The sequence below is a fragment of the Cylas formicarius genome, unplaced genomic scaffold (assembly GCF_029955315.1).
Source record: "Cylas formicarius isolate icCylForm1 unplaced genomic scaffold, icCylForm1.1 PGA_scaffold_3__17_contigs__length_32017465, whole genome shotgun sequence".
Lineage (NCBI taxonomy): Eukaryota > Metazoa > Arthropoda > Insecta > Coleoptera > Brentidae > Cylas > Cylas formicarius.
The window spans coordinates 9,176,186-9,199,166 of NW_026844326.1; the positions used below are offsets into that span (position 1 = coordinate 9,176,186).

Consider the following 22,981-nt stretch of genomic DNA (forward strand, 5'->3'; position numbering starts at 1 on the left):
CGTTTGAACACTACCAAAATTTCGTCAGTGATCAAAGGAGCTGATGTTCTGCATAACATTTAAATGACATTTTCTTTTGCCAACAAATTTTTTGGAATGTTACAGATAATTTGCGAGGTCTTCCTGCTTTCGCTAGTTAGTAAGAGGAAAACTCATCACTTGCTCAAATACTATTACCCAGAGCTGAACTAACCTAGTGAAAGTTAAAGCTACCATTTAAAACTAAGTAATCGCTCATAGCTTATTTTAAACTGCCTCTGGAATTTAATCAAATTTAGAATATCTTGTAGATGAAAAAATAAGGTTAGAAAAATACGCGTAATTTGTTTTTAAATATTGTTTTATTTATCTTAAAGTCTATTCCCTATGCGTTTGATGCCGCACGAAAACCCCTTTTCAGCGGTAAAATTGAAAGATTTACTCATTTTCAACGGGATTTGGGTTTTCGCAGTCGGAACCACTTGGAATTTCAACAGGAGATGATACAACATCACCTTCACTTCCAGAAGGGCGAATCTCGATCCGATGCAATTTCTAGGTCCCGATCCGAATGGCGTGTAAGTGTAGGGCTTGATGTTGTCTTTATTTGCGTCTGAAAACCTTTCGGGATCAAATTTCTCCGGATTTGGGTAATATTCCGGATCTCTATGTATGGCGAACGTTGGAAGAAAAAGCGCCGCGCCTTTCGGCAAATGTATAGCTCTCTCCTCCTCATTAACAGGCTGTATCGTGTAGGGCTTAGTGCAGACTCTGTCCGTTGCGATTGCAGGTGGCCACTTTCTTAATACTTCTGTTATCACAAAACACAAAAAGTGCATAACGTGAATCTCGCGCATCTGTTTGGTGCTTACCAGACACCACCATATCCAGATATTTCATTTTAAGCAGCCCGTCGTAAGTAATTTTTGGATATTCGCTTGTAGTCTTTGTAATTTCTTCGCGAAGTTTTTGCTGGATATCTTGATTGCATGCCAGTTCATGTAGTGCGAAACACATAGCTGTGGCAACGGTTTCGAAACCGGCAAGGAAGAATATGACCGCTTGCGACGTAATGTCTTGGTCTGTAAGATCTAGGCGTGGCTTCGCAGATGTTTCTGAAAATTGTTCTTCTATGTAGTTATTTATTTATTTAATCACATGGAAAATGGATGACATATGACATATATAATCAGAAGAACAAACTCGATATGGAGCAAAATGTAACATATTTTCATACAATACATTCTTATATATTACTTTCATCCATTTGTAGAAGGCTTACGACAGCGTTCTGATATCGCAGTTGTGCAATACTTTAAAAGAACTCTGAATTAACAAAACTCTTACCAAAGCAATCAGAATAGGAAACAGAAACATTTCACATCAGCATTTCAGGACACAAAATAAAAATAACATAAAAAAGCAGTAAGAACTTGTAAGCATTTGGCAGTTTTATTCAACAAACAAGCAAACAGCCAAGATGAAATAAAACAAAAGATAAGTAAGGCAAAACAACAAGAATGACCTTCTCTAAGCAAAATACTTTGAGATAAGAACATTACCATGGAAACGAGGCTGTAATCACGTAAGTGGGTATTAATAGTACAAACTGTAGATACTGAGATAGATTTCCTAAGGCGAAGCTATAGATAGATTAGATAGAACTAGGAATGGCTCATCTGTAATAATAATCTGTCATGTATAATACCATCTCCGCAAATATATTCAACTTCGTTAATATTTCAAAGAAACTCCCATATGCTACTGTAATGCTTTTTACAAAACTTCTGGATTCCTCCTGCGTCGGTTTTTGCTTAGTCGAAATTGCTGACGTTTCGCCAATCATCCTGTTGGCTTCTTCAGAGAACCAGTTTTCAGTCCAGCTCTGTAGAAGCCAACAGGATGATTGGCGAAACGTCAGAAATTTCGACTAAGCAAAAACCAACGCAGGAGGATTCCAGAAATTTTGTAAAAAGCATATTCAACTTTGCTTTACTGGAAAGTCCTTATCAATTGCCCTACATTCCGAGGAAATTCAATATATCATATAATATATCAAACTGCAAGTATACATCTATTCAGGTCGTAAAAAAATAGAGTCCATTGCATTTTCTAATCCAAATCAAAATGGGAGAAATATCACAATTACCAAGTAATTAATTAACCAATCTTCATATTTTTAAATCACCTTGAAATCCGTCCCTAATGCAATCAATGCATGCGTGTTATTGCAATCAACAGTTTATTTCGATAACTGCCGCAAAAAACTTCATTTACTATAGAAACACAGAATTGACTCTAGTTAAGATAAGTTTTTGTAAATTAAGGGCCATAATAAACCTTAATAAATATTACCGATCCATGGTATAAACTTCCACCCAATTGACAGAGTAAATGTATTAATTTTCATTTAATTATCTTTATCATCGCTTTTTAAAATCGAAAAAGTAATGAATAGCGGAAAAAACAGTTCTGGTTAGTTTCAATTTCTTTCATCCGTCGAATAAAAATATCTGAGAAAGTAGATGTATAGTGCCGATATAAGCAACAGAAACCGTACATAACCTCAATTTCCTAACCCCCCCGCAGCGGGGGCCCCCCGCGCGTGGCGTCCTAGTGTCCCCCCTGTCTCCCAGAGTGCGCTCCGCCCCCCACCCAGCTTGTGTAGCGTCCTGTTTTGCCCCGGTTCCGCCCGTCGCTGCTAGATGTCGCGCGCTTGTGTAGCGTCCTGTTTTGCCCCGGTTCCGCCCGTCGCTGCTAGATGTCGCGCGCTCCGACCGTCGTAGGCCCCCCCGGTAGAGGGCGGTGACGGTGCGGCGCGGTGACGCGGTGGATCGGGAGGATAATTAAATAAACTTGAATTTTAATACATTTTATTTTATTTTATTTATAAAATTGGTCTGGCGAGGAGTTTCTTCTTCTTTTTATGTCGATTCAGTCGACCATCCCATTGTTCCTGTTCCTTGCGTTGTTCTTCTTCCCGTTCCCGGAGGAAATCTAAATACGAAGTGCACTCCTCGCCGTCCCACTCCGTCGACCACCCACCCGGGTACTCCTGCTGCTCCTTTGTTTCTTTTGATCCACCGGGTTGCTCCTGCTGCTGGTGATGTTCCCTTGTCGTTTCATGTCGTACCGGGAATTCTAACCCCCGGTACTCTTTGTGTGATTTGAATATGTGACGCCCTAAGCGATGCGCCAACATAATATGCGACTTGTTATACGGACAAACCGCGATTTTTTCTAGAACAAAACAAAGTATGATATGTAGCGTTTCCTATAAAACACACATTTTTTTTTTAAACAAAACTTCCAAAAAGGGGGGTTATCAAATAATTTTAAAAATTGTTTTTTAAGTTATACGCGCATACCAAAATTCACGTTTCAATTCACTGTCATTTAAATGTAAGTGTATTATTGTCAAAAGGGCAAACTGCAATTTTTTAGTACAAAAAATAAACAAAAATATGTATATATTTCGCGTTTTCCCCATAAAACGCACATTTTTGAAACAAAACTTTCAGTAATTTTAAAAATTGTTTATTTTTTAAAAGCCAAAATTCCCTATTCACTGTCATTTAAAAGATATTAAAAACGCTCAATTTAATTCGATTATTATTGTCAAAAAGGCAAACTGCAATTTTTTAGTACAAAAAATAAAACATTTTTGAAACAAATTTAAAAATTGTTTATTTTTTAAAAGCCAAAATTCCCTTTTCCATTCACTGTCATTTAAAAGCTATTAAAAACACTCAATTTAAATCGGTTATTATGCAACGTAAAAAAGATGAGTATCATATTTTAAAACAGGTAGAAACTAACCAAAAAAGTGATAACCCAAACTGAAACCCACAAGAAAAGACGCGCACTGTATAAAGGTAATTAAAATATAAAACTTACCAGTTGTAGGGTCGTAGGGAAATGGACATCGCACTTCTCTATTCATTGCACTGAATATAGTCTATAATACACATGCAACGTATTTATACACATGCACTCCCTTCCATGGTTGAATTAAAAGTCGAAAGGTCTTCTACCCACAAGCACCAACGCCGATTTGAATAGACGCGATGTTGTCGCCAGACAACCGTGCAGGTAGGAGTCTCAGGGTCAACACGCTTTCACACGGGAACGCAACCGTTTCGGACGTTGGACGAACGTATGTTGCCGCAAAAGATCAAGGCCAACTTGCTTTCATTTTTTACAATCTCCGTATGGGATGTGGAATTTCAAAACGCGCCGAGTCTAAATGTCAAGTTGTTTTGCTTGTTGAGAATAATAATTAATTGCCCCCTTTATATTTGCTCCGTGGGATTAACGTAATGGGAAAAATTTGTTGCAACGCATGTGGAGGTGTCTTCGTTTGTTAACTTTTAGAAAGTATTCTCGCACCGTATAAATACATCTCATTTTTCTCTGTTTTGTCAGTAGTTGTTTTTGGTATTATTCGTGCAACGTGGAAGCTAACTTAGTGGTTTGGTGTTCGTACAAAAAATCAGTAAGTACCTTTTTTATTGTCTTATTTTAATTCTTTAACATTTGTTATTATTTTATAAAGGTCCTAAAGATCATCTTAGTACTCTCAACCCGTAACCGCAAATAGAATAGCAGCAATCTTAAGCGTAAGTTTTTTTTTATTTTTTTAATTTTGAGATAAAATAATTAATAATAATTTATAGATGGACTTAAGTCAACTGAATCAAACCTGTCTTGCAGAAGGTGATTTTGAGCAGCCGATTGTCAAACTGCATGAATTGCCGATAGGCGTTCCGTTTAAAATTACTAGAGCCAAAATTGTTAATACAAAATTTGGCAATTCCGTGTTGCTGCAATTAGAAAATTCCGTAGTATTTCTTCCTACTCGCGTGACAGAAGCTTTCCGTCCGAGACTAGAACACTTTGCGTCGGGGCAGTACAAACTGGTCTACGAGGGATCCAAAGATATTGGAAAGCCCAACTCTTTAAAGAAATTCAAAATAATTCAAAATTAATCAACATATTATACAGGGTAAGTCTTATTTACTGTTATATATTTAATAAACCACGATGCGCGTAAAGCAGATCATTCATAGAGCGCAAATCTTAATTTTAACCTTACAAAAATTAAAAAAGCATATTTCCGACAAGTTCACTCTTAGAGATAGTGATGTGTGGCTTAGGAGACTAAATAAAAATATTGAATCTTGCAACCAAATCGTTTCTAACGAAAAGGATTTATCTATTGGGTTAAAAAGAAAATTACAAACTACAATTCAACATCTGAAAGCTATTAGAAAAATTATTCTTAATTATCAACATAAGCATTTTGGATTGGGATTACAAAGTAGTAGCCGCGAGACAAACACAAATGAAATGGTTGTATGGGAATCGGTAGCGTCGTGTTTCCAGGGAAGAGTTCAGACTGGTGTCATAATTAATTTACTTCATAAAGATTTAATTCAATTTTTAAACGATTCTCGTCCAATATTTCAACAAAAAATTAGTCAAATTTTAAAGAAATTTTTATTGCTGAAAGTAAATACCACATTTTGCGGTGAATTTATTAAGGCAAAAAATGATGTCCAAGGCGAAGTTGATGTTAAATATCTGAGTACCGGAAATGCTGTAGTTGATTTAGGAACAGAATTGAATGATTGGTTTGTTGAAAATGTGCAAGATAAAATTTTAAATCAAATGTCAGAGTTTCAGGAACGTGATTCCGGGTGGGCTTTAAATAATATTATTTATTTAGAGATTAACATTAATAAATTTGAAATGGGTAACGGGTCATCCTTCGTTGAGTTGCCTAAAGAAATTGCGAATAAAAGGGCTTGTATTAACATTAGAAATGACGATCAAGCGTGTTTTTATTGGTCAGTTGTATGCGGACTCTTTCCAGCACGTTTTCGTCAGTATTTACCCTCTTCATATCCATACTACAAAAGTGTTTTGAAAACTGAAAATTTACAAACACCTATGGAAATGAATAAAATAAGCAAATTTGAAAAAGACAATGATATTTCCATCAATGTTTATATCTTAGAGCTTAATAAAAATGAAAAAACTAGTTTTTATTCCGTGTTACCTGCACGATTAACAAAAGAAAAACGCGAAAAACATTCAAATTTGTTGTTAATACAAAATAAATATTATCCAAAAGTTAATGATTTTGATCCTGATCCGCAAGATAATGATTATGAAGAAATAAAATATCACTATTGTTACATTAAAAATTTGTCTCGATTAGTTTCCTCACAGCTCAGTAAATATAATCACAAGAAATACATTTGCGATAGGTGTTTGAATTATTTCAATAACGAAACTCGTCTACATGACCATGAAACAATATGTTCCAGTTTCAATGAGTATAAAGTGTCTTTTCCCAAATATGATTACGTTGAATTTCGAAACCATATATATAAACAAAGGACTCCGTTTGTAATTTACGCCGATTTTGAGAGTCAATTGAGAAAAGTAAATTTGAAAATTTCAGATAAAACCTCGAAATACCAAAAGCACGAAGCTTACAGTGCTGCATATTACTTTAAATGTTCTTATGATGATTCAATATCATTTTTCAAAAGTTATCGTGGTCTAGATTGTATTGATTGGTTCGTGGAGGAAATATCTAATTTATCAAAATTTGTTCGTTCAAAATTTAAGGATATTATACCAATGGATAGTGAAATTAGTCTAGATCAAAGGTCGAGTCATTGTCATATTTGTGAAAAACCTTTTTTAAAAGAAGATGTTATTGTTCGTGACCATGATCATTTTACTGGTAAATTTAGAGGTTTTGCCCATCAGGCTTGTAATTTAAATTTTAAAAAAATATTTGTAGTGCCCGTAGTATTCCAGAACCTTTCTGGATACGATAGCCACTTCCTGCTTCCGGTTTTAGCAAAAAAAAGCTATGTATCCATAGTTCCGGTTAATAAGGAAAAATACATCTCTTTTACATATTTCGAACCTGATTATAACATAAAATTTAGATTTATAGATTCGTTTAGATTTTTGGGAGCATCTCTGGATAATTTAGTTTCCAGTATGGATAAAAATGAACTATATATTTTAAGAAAAGAATTTTCCGATCTCGACGAATCAAAATTAAATTTACTGTCGCAAAAAGGTATTTTTTGTTACGATTACATCGACCATATAGACAAATTAAATGAAACAACTTTACCCCCGATTGAAGAATTCTATAATAAATTAAGTGAAAGCAATATTAGTGAAGAAAAATATTCCCACGCACAAAGTGTTTGGCAGTCGTTTGAAATAAAAAATTTAGGCGAGTATTCAGATTTGTATTTAAAAACCGACGTTATTCTTCTGGCAGATATATTCGAAAATTTTCGAAAAACTTGTATGGCAACACACGTTTTGGATCCGGCGTGGTATTTCAGTATGCCCGGGTATACATGGGATTGCATGCTTAGATTCACAAAACGGGCGACACCATACATATTTTGAGAAACAGTCTATCACAACCAGCACGAATTTAAAATTTCTGTTTTGTTTGCTGTAGCGATCTAATTGGGCCAGATCCGCTTGCCACAGGTCATCCATCCCTCGTATTATAGTCCGGCGGCGAGCATAATTTCTGCGTGCCGGCTTGTGCAGTTCTCGAACCAGTTGTACCTTCTCTTTATTCATAATGTGTGTTCGGTTGCGATGGAGGATTTAAAACCCTTTGTTTCAATACCTTCATTATATTCTCATTTTCGTTCGTAAGTCGCTCCATTTTGGTTACAATATCATGAAATTGCTGTGACAAAACGGCGACTTTTGTCATGTGCTTTTCCAAATCTTTCTTTGCGCTCATTTCGCTTAGCTTTTGGTGGAAAACTTCGCGAAACTGCATAATTTCATTTTCGAGTGTAGTGCTACTCATTTTCAGTTGTTCTTCAAGACGCGAGAATTTAGTTTTGTCTTCAATTTGTAATCTTTTCGTGTACGCTTCGAGTTTCTGTCCAATAATCTTTCTCAATGCAATTTTTAATAAATTACTTGTCTCATCCACATATTTTTTGTTAGCCACGTCACCGTCATCGCTAGGCGTTTGGACATTGCAAATTTTTAAATTGTTCATATTGACGTTTCCGTCTGGCATATAGTCGAGGGCGCTTCTAATCACAGTATTAGTGAAGGGTCGTTTAGAGCGCAGCGCGCTAGAACGTCCAAACTTGTCCAGACTCATCGTTAAACTAACGTATAAAACCTGATTCTTTTAGCTCTTCAACGATTGAAACTATTTCGTTATCATGAGACGTGTTGCCTGCGTGTTTCGACGCGATTAGTAATTTCAGACGCTCTACGAGTTCATTGACGTCGTCCCAGTATACATATTCAGTAGGAGCGTCATTATAACGCATATTATAACCTTGACCGCTGTACGAGTACGAACGCGACTGAGATTTTATTAAGGGTCGGATGACCTTGGTATATTTTGGTACAGTCGATGCGCCTTTCAGACGTCCGATCGCGTCCCTGTGCACCTGGGTAGCCTCCATTATTTTTTTATATTGTGCCAAATCGTCTTTTGTGTATGCTATGGGATCTTTTAAAAACACCAAATTATACAAGCCGCGGGTACCGGAATATCTCTCGCCGTCTACAATAATATCGCCAGATCCTTGATGAAAATCCAGCGATTTATTGCCGAGAAACCATTTGGATGATATTTTGTCGTAAACGGGTCCGTAAACAATATCGGTGTCGGGCGATTTTACCCATAAATTTTGAATATATGAATGGGAAATTTCTGGATATTGTTCCAGGTATGATTGAAGGGATGCGTTGGCCACGCTCGATGTGTCAAACACATCATCTTCCTCCTCATCGATATTTTGCATCTCAACGCTCTTATTGGGATCCGGCGTTTCCTGAATTTCTTCCATAGGCAAAAATGATACGTTAACCTTATTTTTTGTTTCTTCGTTCGGTTCCTTTTTGTGTTCCCGCTTGACACCTCGACGTTCAGTTTTTATTTCTGCCGGTGACGGTGATAGCTTTATTTTTGCTATACGTTCTAGCGGCTCGCTGACGGGTTTGAAAAGCTTCCGAATTGACGCATCCTCTTCGCTCTTACCCAATTTTAATCTTAAATACTTCTTTCGAATAGATCTAGACAACTCGTTTACTTTTTTTTTTAGCGCCGCGTCGGCGATGTCGGCGGACGTCGCCTTCATGACTGTTTCTATCGACAATTAAATATCGACTTTTATATATTTGTCGAAACCCTTGCGGTAGCGTCCGTTTTTTACGTCGAAATCTTTGACAATTATCAAACAGCCGTACTTTTCTTTCCAGCACTCGGAACAAATTTGTTTAAACGTGTCGTATGAAACGTCGGGTGAGACATGTTCATCATAAACGTGACGTAAATTCATGTCATCCTGTTTAAACAACGCGACAATATTGCAATTGTCACGTATCAATTGCTTGGGTACCTTGGAGTATGTCTGACAGAGATAAATAGCGTCGATGGCCTTGTGTCGGCACATCGAAAAATACTCGCGAATTTTATCTTGCTTGTCGCACGCCACGTCGTCGAAAATAAACAGAGAATTCTCTTTCGCGTCGCTGGGGTCGATTATCGAGTCTCTTTCACTGTAGGGATAATATCCAACTCCTTTGACATTGCTCAATACGCGAGATAACAGTTGATATTTTGGTTGATACAACGACTTTGAGTAGACGTAAACATTTTCGAAACTTGCCCCGTTGGGGTTAAAGAGTAGCGCTAACATGGTGTTGGTTTTGCCGCAACCGCTAGGTCCGCAAAACACCGCCCTAAATGAATTGGGTAGCAGTTGACCGTGTTTGCTTTTGTTAAAGAAACCATCTCCGCAAACCAAATCTAAATTATCGATGGGGAGCTTGAGTTTCTGCTGCACCACCCGCATGACTACAATGTTTATTCGAGACACCTCGTATATATATACGACACAAGCAATTTCCTTTAATTAGTATGTTATGCTTCGCGTCCGGAAGTGGTCTCGTTAACACGCTTATTAACAAGTTACCTTTTGAAGTACACATTCCGGGTTACCAGTTTTGCGGTCCCGGTACAAAATTGGAAAAACGCTTGAACCGAGGCGATAGCGGGGTGAATCCTTTGGACGCTGCGTGTAAGGTACACGACATTGCCTATTCGCAAAACAAATCGTTAGACGAACGTCATAAAGCGGATAAAGAATTGGAAACGCGTGCGTGGCAGCGAGTAAAATCTAAAGACGCAAAGTTTGGTGAAAAAGCTGCCGCATTCTTTGTCACCGCGACTATGAAAACTAAACGTAAGCTCGGTATGGGTCAACAACGGCGTCCCTCTGTTTCGTTTCGACAGGGTGTCGTGAAAAAGGTTCGCAATGCATTAAAGAAGAAACAATTGTTTCATATCGATAACCCTAAAATGCTTAGAAGATCGGCACTGGAAGCGCTTCGAGCTGGCAGAGCCGCTGTAAGAAAAGCGGGAGGACGTAAAAAAATTAGGGTACCTAGAATTATACCGTTCGAATCAAAATCGGGCGGTATTTTACCACTTTTACCGTTATTAGGAGCGCTAGGGGCTTTAGGTTCGCTCTCGGGCGGAGCCGCTGCTATCGCTAAAACTGTCATCGATGCGAAAAACGCACGAAAGAAACTCGAAGAGGACAACCGCCATAACCGAGCTATGGAAGAGATTGGAAAAAAGGGATCGGGTCTATTCTTGAAAAAGAGTCCGCGCGGCGGATTCGGTCTTTATCTGAAGAAACAAAAAAACTCCCAATAAAGCTACCCAGAAGGGCTCTATACGACGTCGATTTAATATCTCTGGCGCGCAAATTAAAAATTCCTCACTTCAGGGGTGTTTTTATGCGAGATAGTTTACCCCGTCGAATCAGATCGCAAGAATGCGGAATCGTAAATTTGGATGTTCGTCGAAATAGAGGAACCCACTGGGTAGCATACAAAAAGAGGAAGGGAAACGATGTTGAGTATTTTGACAGTTTCGGTAACCTTAAACCACCCGCAGAACTTGTTAAATATTTCGGCAACAGCGCCAATATCTACTATAATCACGATAGATATCAAAAGTTTACGCAATACAATTGCGGTCATTTGTGTTTGCAATTTCTCTATAAAAAGGACTGAAATCGCGGACCTATAAGCAGTCAACATGTCGATCATATTTACGTTAAAAGGGAACACGTCGACATTATCCATCGACTTTGTCAATCCGCTGCAGTTGGATGAAGATGTAGAGTACGGTTTAGCGCTGATTGGATTCCACTCTTACAACAACATTCCCAACATAGATAAGGGTTCGAATAAATTTTACTACTTCGATGGTAACAATAAAGAAAACGTAATTGAAATTCCGACCGGGTCCTATGAAATTAGCGACATTGAAACCTACATTAACGAACATCTGCCAAAAAATAAGGAAGAGAAGAATACGATCCCAAAGTTAATAGAGGAGATATCAATCAAACCCAACAATAATACGATAAAGTGTGAAATCTACAGCCCCGTATACGGGGTAAACTTTAAACAACACTCGGACAGTATCGGAAAATTATTGGGGTTTTCACAGAAAATTTTGGAGCCCAATATTATGCATTCCTCAGATTTACCCGTGGATATAATAAAAGTGCGAACGATACATGTAGATAGTAACATAACGTCTGGAGCGTTCTACAACGACAGACCTTCGCACACAATTTACGAGTTTGCCTTGTCCGTCGATCCGGGGTACGCCATCGACGAAACTCCTAAATATCTAACGTACTTGCCAGTAAACAAACGACAAATCTACAACATTACCCTACAGGTTCTGGATCAAAACTTTGAGTTGGTTAATTTCCGAGGTGAAGAAATCATCATTAGATTGGAACTTAAAAAATTAACGTAATGTTGATTTTCAACTCAATCGGAGACGCTGGTGAATATAAAAAAGCGAACATCCAAACGGTAGGGTTAGTAACAAAACCGAGGCGTATCCGTAAAGGTCGTCTTACATTGAGCAACAAACAATTTCTCCGATCACTGGGCTACGATGTTATCGAATCAAATATTCGACATACACAGAAAGCCAAAATTTGATGAATCTATCCAGCGCGTGGAGACCCGCACCTATCATCCCTTTGTGAAATCTTTTTTGAACAACGACACCATTGAGATCACGATCAATCAAGGAGATGCCTGGCTGCTTATGTACGACGCTGCTATTTGCATTAAGGGATCGCTGAAACGTCTCACGGGAACCGACCAAGTGCAATTTGTAAACAATGCAGGAGCATTTTTTTTTGAAACTATATCGTACGAGCTGAATGGGAAAGAAGTGGATAGCGTGCGTGATCCGGGTATAGTTAGTACGATTAGAGGTTATCTATGTTACTCGAAAGATGACTCATCGCATCTAGATATTTCCGGCTGGAATTTCCCTGAAAATGCGATTCACGATACAGAAAATGGACATTTTAGCATGCGAATCCCGTTACGACACTTTTTAAACATATTTAATGATTATAATATGATAACTTGTGGAAAACAAACCATAAGATTGGTAAGAGCCAGACATGACAAAAATTGTATGATAATTAAACCAATGGGCGGTGTTGCGGCCAGTGCAATTAAAACAACGGCGGAATTAAAAATTGATAGTGTCGATCTTAGGGTCAAGCACATATTTCCAAACGACGAAATCAAATTGGCTCTGCTGAAATCGATTAGATTAGATCAACCCATATTGATACCCTATAGACGATGGGAACTTCATGAATATCCTGCCCTAACCGCGGGCTCTACCAAAGAAATTTGGTCTGTCAAGACGTGCGCGGCTATCGAAAGCCCCCGATACGTAATAGTCGCTTTTCAAACAAATCGCAAAGACAACGAAGCGAAAAATGCGACGCTTTTCGATCACGTCGACGTAACGGATATAAGATTAACACTAAACGGAGAATATTACCCTCACGAACGTTTACGATTAGATTTTGAAAAGAATGACTTCGTGGAAGCGCATCACAATTACACGGATTTCTACCCCAGTTATAAGGGATGTGAGGAAAAAACTGCGTTGCTTGACTATATGGCTTTCAAAAACTGCGCGATTTTCGTCATTGACTGTTCTCGAAGAAACGACAGTGTAAAATCCAACACTGTCGACGTAAAGTTAGACATCGAAGCAAAAAAGGGATTTCCCGCGAATACACGTGCCTATTGCATCATCATTCACGATTGTATCGTGGAACAACTACCGCTCAGCGAGATTGTTCGAAATCTAACATAAATACCGCCGGAGGAACCTAATCTTAACCAGTCATATTAAAAATGCGCATCGTTGCGGTAGATATTCAAGGCTTCCAGTTAGAAGATGGATTTGTCGTTAAAGAAATGGCTGTCTACAATGGATGTCAAATTAGTCATTACGTTTTGAAACCGCCGCGTGAATATTGCACGTTGACCGGTGCAGAAAAAAGAACGGTACGCTGGCTCGAACAATATCATCACGGTCTCAAATACAGTTCTGGTTTTGTTCAATATTCCGACATTGATACGTTGATCGGACTACTGATAGAAAATGCTGACTTGATATACGTGAGAGGAAGATCAAAAATGGAATTTTTAATGTCGAAAATGGATCAGGAGGATGTCGCATGCAGAGTCATTAACGTGGAGAAATTCGATGATGATAATTGGTTGAATCCGCCGAAATTTCAACCGGATCACGCCCATTGCATGTTTCACTCCGGAGGAAGACTGCGCATGTGCGCGTTGAGAAATTCTGCCCTTTTATATAATTGGTTGTATTCAAGGATCCCTGTATGAAATAAAACTTTCTTTATTTAAATAAGACTTTTTATTTCAATCCAAAAAAATTAATAATACATTTACACGTAAAAATAAAGCACGCTAATGCTATGATATGAATACAAACTGCGAAACTGTAATCTATTGAAGTATAATTCTTTTTTCGTTCCATTTCTCGAGTAATATTCTGCGTCATCTCACGCAAAATAGCGACTAAAAGCGTTTGGTTCATCACTTCTCTTTGTTATTTTACCTATAAAAGATTAGCTAGGAACCGAATACATTTTAGTATTTTACTGACCTTGAACGAGATGAGAGTCTTGTTGCTATGCTACGCTGTCTTTACTACCTGTTCGGACGTGTCGACGATAGTCGCCGCGCTGCCCGAGGAAGGTGTGATTGAATATTTACAAAAATTCGGATTCCTTTCACCTAACGACAACGAATCTTTAACGCAGATCAATGCGTCGAGTTTGCAACGTGCCCTAATGGATTTTCAGGATTTCTATAATTTACCGGTGGATGGTACTCTTAATAACGAAACCGTCGAACTAATAAATAAACCCCGATGTGGTGTAATAGAAAATGCCTTCACGACTGTTTCGCGATGGCAGAAAACGGATTTAAATTGGTATATTCAAGTACCGCCCAGTCACTATCAAGAGTTAAAAGTGCTGGCAACCGAGGTTTTTAAAATATGGAGTGATGAATCAAATTTAAATTTTTTCTTAAATTACTCAGAGCCGGATATAATGATTTTGATGTCTGACAAATATACTACCCACAGACAAAGCATAAGATGTAAAGGGAACGAATCCTGTCCTTTTGCTTTTGACGGAAGGGGTAACATATTAGGACATGCATTTTTTCCAAATCAACAACAAGAGTGCGTGGAAGTTCATTTGGATAAATCCGAAGATTGGTACTACGGTTTAGAAGTGCCTGCGCCCGGAGGAAAAACGAGCTTGTTTACTGTGTTGTTCCACGAAATTGGACATACGTTGGGTTTGGCGCACAGTAACGATCGCAATGCCATTATGTACCCTTGGTATAGCTTAAATTCTAAGACATTGTCATACGACGATGTTGCAGGTCTTCAACGTTTATATGGTAAAAAAACCACAACCACCGCCCGCGTAACAACTCCGACCACAACAACATCAACTACCACTACTACCACAACTACGAAACCTCCGATAGGGAAAAACGAAACAAAAGTACCAGATTTGTGTCACGTAAATCCATCCATATTTTTGGTTACGTCTAACCATCATATGTATCTATTTTACGACAAATGGGTTTGGATAATAAGATTAGGTGATAAAGTCTACATGGAACCTAAAATGATATCAGATTATGTCCCTATTTACGCTCCTATTTCGCATATCTACCAGAGACCCAACGGACAACTTTTGGTAGTCACCGGTGATTCGTTTTATTTACTTCACTTCCCGAGTTTCACGGTAGTGGGCGACCGACAAAGCGTCCAGCGACTGGGTGTGCCTGCGGGTAAAACAGTGAACGCTATTTTTAATACGTATGGCGGTCGAACGTATATATTTTACGGTAAACGCTACTATGCAGAAATAGACGAGTGTTCTTTGAGTGCGAGTGAACACGGTTTTACTACGGAACTGTTTCCGGGTCTGCCCGACGATTTGTCGGGCGCGTTTCGATACACCAACGGACATTTGTATTTTTTCAAAGAGAAAACGTATTACGAATACAACGAATTTTTGAATAAATTAACGAGAGTCGGTGAAATAGACTTGAGTCTTGTCGCAATTAATTGTCCCACAGAGAGTGTCTTTAAACAAATTAGGGATTTGTTAAGAAAGTTATCGATCTTTCACAACAATGAATAAGAAGTTAGTTTTCTTCGACGATTTTAGAAGCTTGGATACCGATCAACTTGAATTGATTCCTGTGCAACATTTCTTGGAGCATGTGAGACCGCACGATTTGTTAAATATGTGGCATAAGTTACCAGTACGACATCGCAACAATTTTGAATTGCAAACTCATTTGCCCTGCTTTGTTCACTATAACAGACCGGACAGCAAAATGCATATCGACGGCCCGGCACCTCCCCAGAATAAATGTCATTATTGTTTGAGTGTTATAAAAGCAGTTACCGAGATCTAGGATAGATTCATTCGGGCTAGAAACATGGTTTTGTTAAGTGCTCACTTTGTTTTGTTGTCGGCTGTGGTACAAAACGTTTTCTATATACATAAACCTAAGGATGTGATTGAAGCGTTCGTTTGTTTCAAAAATCATAATAATCGGTGCATTTGGCCCGATACGTGGACGCGTATGCAACTCGCTCAGGTCAACGGAATCGACAAGCTACAAACTTTTAGCGTGACATTGTCGAATAACACTACCGCAGATAAGCCGTATTTAAATTACAAGGTACGTTTCGTTTTTGCGAACCGGAGCTACGAAGACCACGGCGAATGGCAAACGATCGCTATCAAGAATTCCAATAACACCAGCGGCGGCGTTAACGACAATTGCGGTAACGAATACAACATCTCGGCAGATCGAAAAACTATTTTAATCCCGCTATATGTAACTACGTGCGCTTGTTTGCTTCTTTTGGCAAAATGCTTATTCAAATTGACTAAATGTAAATATCTCTCTTAATTACACCGATAGTGGGGGGTTGTTGATATATAAGTACATTTGAATTTGATACCGAAGTCAGTCTGTTTGTCACAATGTGTAACAAAGTGGTCACTATCGATGAAAACACGATTTTCGAAATAAAGAATTCAGGTGTCCGTTTCATCTTCAAGAACAAGCACATAGATTTTCAAGTCCAGGATTTTTGGGATTTTTTGTTCTTTCTGGAGGACGAGGTGGGAGAAATCATGTTCTGGAACGACATAACAGTCTACATCGGGAGCAGTATCGAGGTGACCTATTCGAACGAAGAAGAGAGCTGTGAGTTGATACTGAAACGGGATCATGGCGACGAAATTATCCTCGACCGCGATGAAGTAGAAAATCTCATGGACCAGAAACACCGCTTGTACGAAGCATTACGTTGTCTACATATGAGCTAATAAATATTTACTATTGTATCTATAGTTTTTCTTTTATTAAACCGTGATTATTGAGACACTCTGTATAAGTCACTCGACTTGTTTACCGACGACCCGATCACCCGCGTCACCGCGCCACACCGTCTCCGTGCCGCACCGTCACCGCCCTCTACCGGGGGGGCCTACGACGGTCGGAGCGCGCGACATCTAGCAGCGACGGGCGGAACCGGGGCAAAACAGGACGCTACACAAGCGCGCGACATCTAGCAGCGACGGGCGGAACCGGGGCAAAACAGGACGCTACACAAGCTGGGTGGGGGGCGGAGCGCACTCTGGTAGACAGGGGGGACACTAGGACGCCACGCGCGGGGGGCCCCCGCTGCGGGGGGGTTAGGAAATTGAGGTTATGTACGGTTTCTGTTGCTTATATCGGCACTATACATCTACTTGAGAAATGAGCCACGCGACCGTTACAAGGATTTTGAAATGTTACTCCCAAAAATACAAACATCGAATGATAAAAATGAGTTATATATCGAAGAATATGCATCGATAAAAGCCAACGCCTTCCTTTAATACTGTATCGAAACTTACCCAAGTCGAATTCTTGCACGGTGGCAAATCCAGTATCTATATTTGTACCGGCATCGTGTTTCACCCCTTTCCTGGCCTGCAGCAGAAGGTTAATCATATCCGGACGGACGATTCCCCCTTCCTCTCTAGCTTTAATCGTTTCGGTGATGATTTGGGTGAAAAATTTTGACAGCTTGCTGTCGATAATAGTTATTCCAAGAATCTGCATTGGATATAACTTAAATTGGTACCTCAATTGACGAACGGCATGTCAAACTTACGCGGAATAATTTAGGCACAATCAGATGCCCTATAAATTTCACGATCGTTTTAAAACCGGAAGGATTGGTTAATTTTCTTCCCATAGAGTAAAATTCATTTTTGGGTTGCGCCAGTGAGTCAACTTTAATTCCGAACGCTGCGCTTGCGATAACATCGTTGGTAAATCTAAAAATTGGCGTCCTATTATGTGAGACAATTATCTGAAAACGTTATAAGGAAAAACCATTAGTTTAGCGATAATTACATACCAAGAACAGCAGAAAAGTTAAGCGAAGATAAAACTTCCCTGACTTCACGTTAAAGGCCTTACACAGTCGGTATACAAAAGAAAGTGGCCCAGTCCAAATTCTCAAATACAAAGTTCTAAATGTGAGAGGAAAAGTAAAGGGTAGACCCAGTAGTACGCCGAAACAATCAGATTTTAAAAAGTGCTACTCAGATCCATTGCCAATATCCAAAAACAAAAAGGATGACTTAGTTGAGCATTGCCAAACTGGATTTATTCCCAATAAATATCATGGCTGGTACATGAACTTACCAAGCAATAATTAAACAAAAGACAAATGAACCGAACCTGCACAAGATGAAAGCAGTGATGATCAAGTATAACGTTAGGATTATTTTAATGCTACTGGATTTTTCTTATTAGTAATTATTATTGTTTAATTATTTGTTATAGTTAATAAATGTTAGGTGAAGAAATTGACCTTAATTTCCTTCAAATAGGAAAATAATAGGTAGTCATATTATGGCTAATAAAACAATACAATTTTTTGATTATGGTAGTAGATTAACAAAAACCTACTTTCAATATGTATTTCCATAAAATAAACTTACAAGACATAATTGATTTTTATATTCATGTGACCAAGTCCTTTCCTTCGAATAGAAAAATAATACCAGGTATATGACTGTAATAAAACGATACTTAAGTTACTTTTGATTATTGCAGTAGATTAACCAAAACCTATTCAATATGTATTTCCAATAAAATAAACTTACAAGAAATAATTGAATTTTATAATTGTTCATAAATCTTCAAATATTAATAGCTTAAAACTGTTAATATTGGACTTGGTCACTTTTCTCTTCTATACCGACGATATATTCGACTGTTTATTGTAAAAGCGCTCTTAGTTGTATTATTCCATCCTCTGTATCTCCTATTCCAAATAAAAATTTATTTCGCTTCCTGTGTTAATACTTGCTTTTAAAAATGCCTCCCGAATTCGGAACAAGTCAATTCAAGCACATGCCGAATTCATCATTTCCTTTTATTGCAATGTATAAAGAGCTAGTTTTGGTCAATTGTGGTTAGTTTCTCATAATAAGTTTTAAAAAAGTTAATATTTCACATTGAGGACATTATATTAATTATTAATATAAATTTTGTTTCGCGTGGGAAATGTCACGTACGTTACGTATATAAAATAGAAATATTTTTTATGTAATTATTCCCATTAATTTAAATAAATTAGAGACATCTATTGAAAGTTGAACATGACATTAAAAAATATTTTTATTAAAATCAAATGAGATAATGGAACGAATGATTACAAAAACCAATATGTAAATATAATTATTCACCTCAATTTTCGTACTCCTTTTTTAAGGTTATAACAAAAACAACAGTACTTTTTAAAATAATTAAAGAAAACCACAATAAATGGATCTACAAACTGAACAAAAAAAATCGGATGAATAATAAAAAAATGATAAAACATCACACTGGGCGAAAATTCTAGTGTCGTCGAATTTTGTGCATTTTATAAAGATAATGTACTAAAAATTATGTAGAAAAATTTTTAAACCATTCTCTTTTTTATTGGAATGCACATGCAATAAAAAACAAATTACATAAAAATCCTCAAAAACGCTGATAAATATCGACATATGAATGAAATAAACCTAATCGAATCTCCAAAATAATTATCAAATAATAAGAAGTAAATTGTCGCAACACAACATTTTCAATTTAGTTATTTAATCATATTTATTAAACTTGAGATGCATTGTAAATTTCTCCAATTTATTATTTATGTAGGTACCTGGTGAAAGTTTCCTTTACATCAAGTTCGATAAGGTCTTCTTTTTTTGTGTCAAAAAAGTGGACAAAATTTTCACACGTTTCGTCTATCAAATGAAACATGAATTTCATCTTGCTGCTCGTAAAAGAGGCGGACAGAGTGGCTCTCATATCTTTCCATTTTTGTCCTGAAATTTCTCAATTTAAATTTCACCCTTTCATCGCAAGAATAAGAGTCAAACACACACCTTTCAAAGCTACAAGGTTTTTGCCCCATAACGGATCGGATTCGGGATCAATAAAACCTCTGTGATCGGTAAAATGATCGAAATCTTTGACAGTCAATTGTTTGATAAGCTCTGGGTCTCTAATGAGTAACGCTGGCAGATAAAACTGGTATATACCAAAATATCTGGAAATGTCAGAACTCTTACAAAAATAACGGACATATTTTTGATATTAATGAAATATGTAAACCACAACGCTCGAAATGTTCTACAGTATTGATAAAAGATGTTACTAAATTGTTAGTTACTAAATATGTGTACAACTTTTATTATTACCTATTGAATGATTAAGCTTTAGTGATGTTTAATTGAGCCAATTCAATTTCCAATAGAAAGTAACACTTAAATTTGCAATAATTGCCAGCGAATTTTTAAGTTCAGAATAAATTAAAACAAAAAATAAATTTACGGGAAGCATACCGTTCGTTAGGATACATGTTATAAAGCCACACTAGCATTTCATCGAAACTTTTTAGTCTAAAGACGGTGACCCAATTGTCACCAAAAAGCACCCACGGTTTGCTTTGTTTTACGCCCAGATCTCTCCAATAATGTAATGGTTTAACCAAAAAATACCAGAAGAGAAAGCTGAGCGCAACGCCAGTTAATATTATGGTTATCATGATGGGAAAACGCGAACCTAAAAAAATAACATATATACCGGGTGTCCCGTTACCTCACGGCAGTACCTCAAGAAGTACGGCGTGCGGAAAAAAGTGACCAAATAAACCATGAGAAATTGCTCTGAATTCCTAAAACGACCGCTAGACGGCGCAGCTTCTGTTGCAAATAAGCAAATTTTTGCCTGAAGAAGAGGTATTTCCCACCGTAGATGCCAAGTGATTGCAATCAATTTAATCCTAAATGTTGCTCACTTAGCAAAAGACACAATATGTTATCTGATATGCAATAACACCATTAATCTTCAGCATAATTTGTCGTTTATAATTTCATTTAAATGAAATTACATTTCTAGATTTGCCATTGTTACGAACACTGTTATATATCGCGTATATATATGTGAAAACGATCTCCCAAAAAGGGAGATATAGAAAAAAGACCGTGACATCTAACCTAACATATGATAAACATCATTTTTAAATTTAATTTAGCTTACTAGATAAGTAAAACTAGAAATATATTTAAAAATGGGAAATTCCGGATTGGGTTATAGGAATCATAATAATATGCAAATGAGAACTAAAGTTTTACAGCTTAACAAACATTTTTTCAAAAAATTTACATGGAAATTTACTTAATATTAAGGAATAAAAGCTTAAGATGATATCTATTTTCAAACGAAAGACTTTTGCAAAAATATTAATGACTTAAAACAGCTCTTGATTATAACCATTCTAGGAAAATATGAGAGAGAAGCAATTCATTTACTTTGATATTGACAATAATAACAGAATATCACAATGCCATATCGTTTATTAAAGAATAATTGAGATGAGTGGAAATGAAGTGATTTTTAAAGTACTCAATCCTTTAAAAGTCAAAGCGATGAAAATGTTTATTGTCTTAATAGCGTTTGTCAGTTGCAAGTATCATTTCGATAAAATTGGAATGCAGCTAGGCAATGCAGTAACTCTTGCAATTGCTTTTGCAGGACGCAGGACTAAACGCTTGCCAAATATTATACTGTCGTAGCCGGCCCATCATTATCCTTGACCCCGATAAAATATAATCACTCCAGAACGCACTTTCTGCTCTTTCTAATTCGCGTTCTGTTTAACCGACAATCGAATTCCTGGACACAAAACAAATATTCTTGGCCAATAAGTAAACCAGAAATTTTGTCTAAATTCTGTTTTTTTTTATTAAGTAAATAAGTGGGTAGTGTGCTTAAATGTGTTGCTATCGTAAAATAATCAAACCGTAACTCAGGTTGGCAAAATATATTGCAGGTCTCAGTCTAAACTAAAATATCTCAATAAATGCGGAAATTTCCCTGCCATTTGTTCTTCTCTTTCAGATTACTTTAGTCAATGATAATAAATTATAATCATCCATTCTAAAATAAGCAGTAAATAAAAGGTCAATCCACTGCTTCCGTTCTCCAATATTATTTCAGCGAATTAAATTCGATTGGTTTTCAACAGAATAACATTCAATTGCAAAGAATCCATAAAAAGTATAGGATACGAAAGCTTCTCAGATGATGAACATGAGTTCAGTCATACTTAATAAGTAAGTAGGAATAGAAATTGAATAGCAACACTCCTATTTGATTTTTCCCATTTTAGTTTTCTATTCTATGGTGATGAACGATAAGGAGTGTGTATTGCCCTCAAATATTCATACCTATTATTCTTTTTGCAAATATCTTTGGTTTGAAAAAGGAGAATTGAATAAGACGCGGTTTTCACCGACTTGTAAAGATTTTATTCCTCTTTTTTAGGTTGTGAAACAACCGCCTAGCGTTTAGTGTCACATGAATATTATTATTTTTTATAAAATCTAACGTGTACATAAAACACTCTCCCGCCAATTCATTTTAGCAGATTGAGTAAAATATTTATTTTGTGACCTCTTTGGTAATAAATTTTGTTCCGCAGGCCATACATACAAACATAATTAAATGTTTAATATTATATTTAAACATTTAAATAAACTGTAAGAAAAATACTATATGGTACTTACACGCACTCTACGTACACACAATTTTTTTATATCAAACCACGGACTAATAATGTACAAATTTCATATCATTATATCGGTAACCTTGATGAAAAGTACATCCGTTAATAACTGCGCACTGCACGCATTTACAAATAAGCGAGTCTCCTCGGATATATAAACAACACAAAGTAGAATTACACATCAGATAAACGTCCAAAATCTGTGAACACGTCGACAGGTTTGTATTAAGAGCCTATTTAACCTCCCAAACTTGTCTTCTGCAAATTGGTTCGAAAACTGGATGCCCTTCGGTTGGCACCAGAATATAACAGCAGCAAACAATTGAAAGACCATCAGAAAATCACACTATAATTGAAGAGATAAGA

General features: G+C 37.1%; 2 protein-coding genes across 2 annotated transcripts; both read right to left on the reverse strand.

Moving 5' to 3' along the window:
* Positions 1 to 322: 322 nt before the first annotated feature.
* Positions 323 to 22,773, reverse strand: LOC132699773 (cytochrome P450 9e2-like). The gene is made up of 8 exons (XM_060666656.1): positions 22,617 to 22,773; positions 20,391 to 20,610; positions 19,932 to 20,095; positions 19,706 to 19,871; positions 17,657 to 17,822; positions 17,397 to 17,598; positions 852 to 1,094; positions 323 to 790 (listed from the first exon to the last, which is right to left on the reverse strand). The coding sequence occupies exons 2-8, from the start codon at positions 20,591 to 20,593 to the stop codon at positions 351 to 353; spliced, it is 1,584 nt and encodes a 527-aa protein (XP_060522639.1). The 5' UTR covers positions 20,594 to 20,610; positions 22,617 to 22,773; the 3' UTR covers positions 323 to 350.
* LOC132699776 (uncharacterized) lies at positions 2,850 to 4,459 on the reverse strand. Its single transcript, XM_060666660.1, has 2 exons — positions 3,877 to 4,459; positions 2,850 to 3,219 (listed from the first exon to the last, which is right to left on the reverse strand). The coding sequence occupies exons 1-2, from the start codon at positions 3,920 to 3,922 to the stop codon at positions 2,867 to 2,869; spliced, it is 399 nt and encodes a 132-aa protein (XP_060522643.1). The 5' UTR covers positions 3,923 to 4,459; the 3' UTR covers positions 2,850 to 2,866.
* Positions 22,774 to 22,981: the final 208 nt, after the last annotated feature.

What these genes read in the sequence shown, in the direction of transcription:
- LOC132699776 (XM_060666660.1), bottom strand. Translation starts at nt 3,922, where the DNA reads ATGAATAGAGAAGTGCGATGTCCATTTCCCTACGACCCTACAACTG. An exon ending in TCCCTACGACCCTACAACTG is followed by an intron (nt 3,220 to 3,876) that starts GTAAGTTTTATA and finishes GTTTTGTTCTAG; the next exon opens with AAAAAATCGCGGTTTGTCCG.
- LOC132699773 (XM_060666656.1), bottom strand. Translation starts at nt 20,593, where the DNA reads ATGATAACCATAATATTAACTGGCGTTGCGCTCAGCTTTCTCTTCTGG. An exon ending in TTGTGCCTAAATTATTCCGC is followed by an intron (nt 17,599 to 17,656) that starts GTAAGTTTGACA and finishes TATCCAATGCAG; the next exon opens with ATTCTTGGAATAACTATTAT. An exon ending in CGTGCAAGAATTCGACTTGG is followed by an intron (nt 1,095 to 17,396) that starts GTAAGTTTCGAT and finishes AACAATTTTCAG; the next exon opens with AAACATCTGCGAAGCCACGC.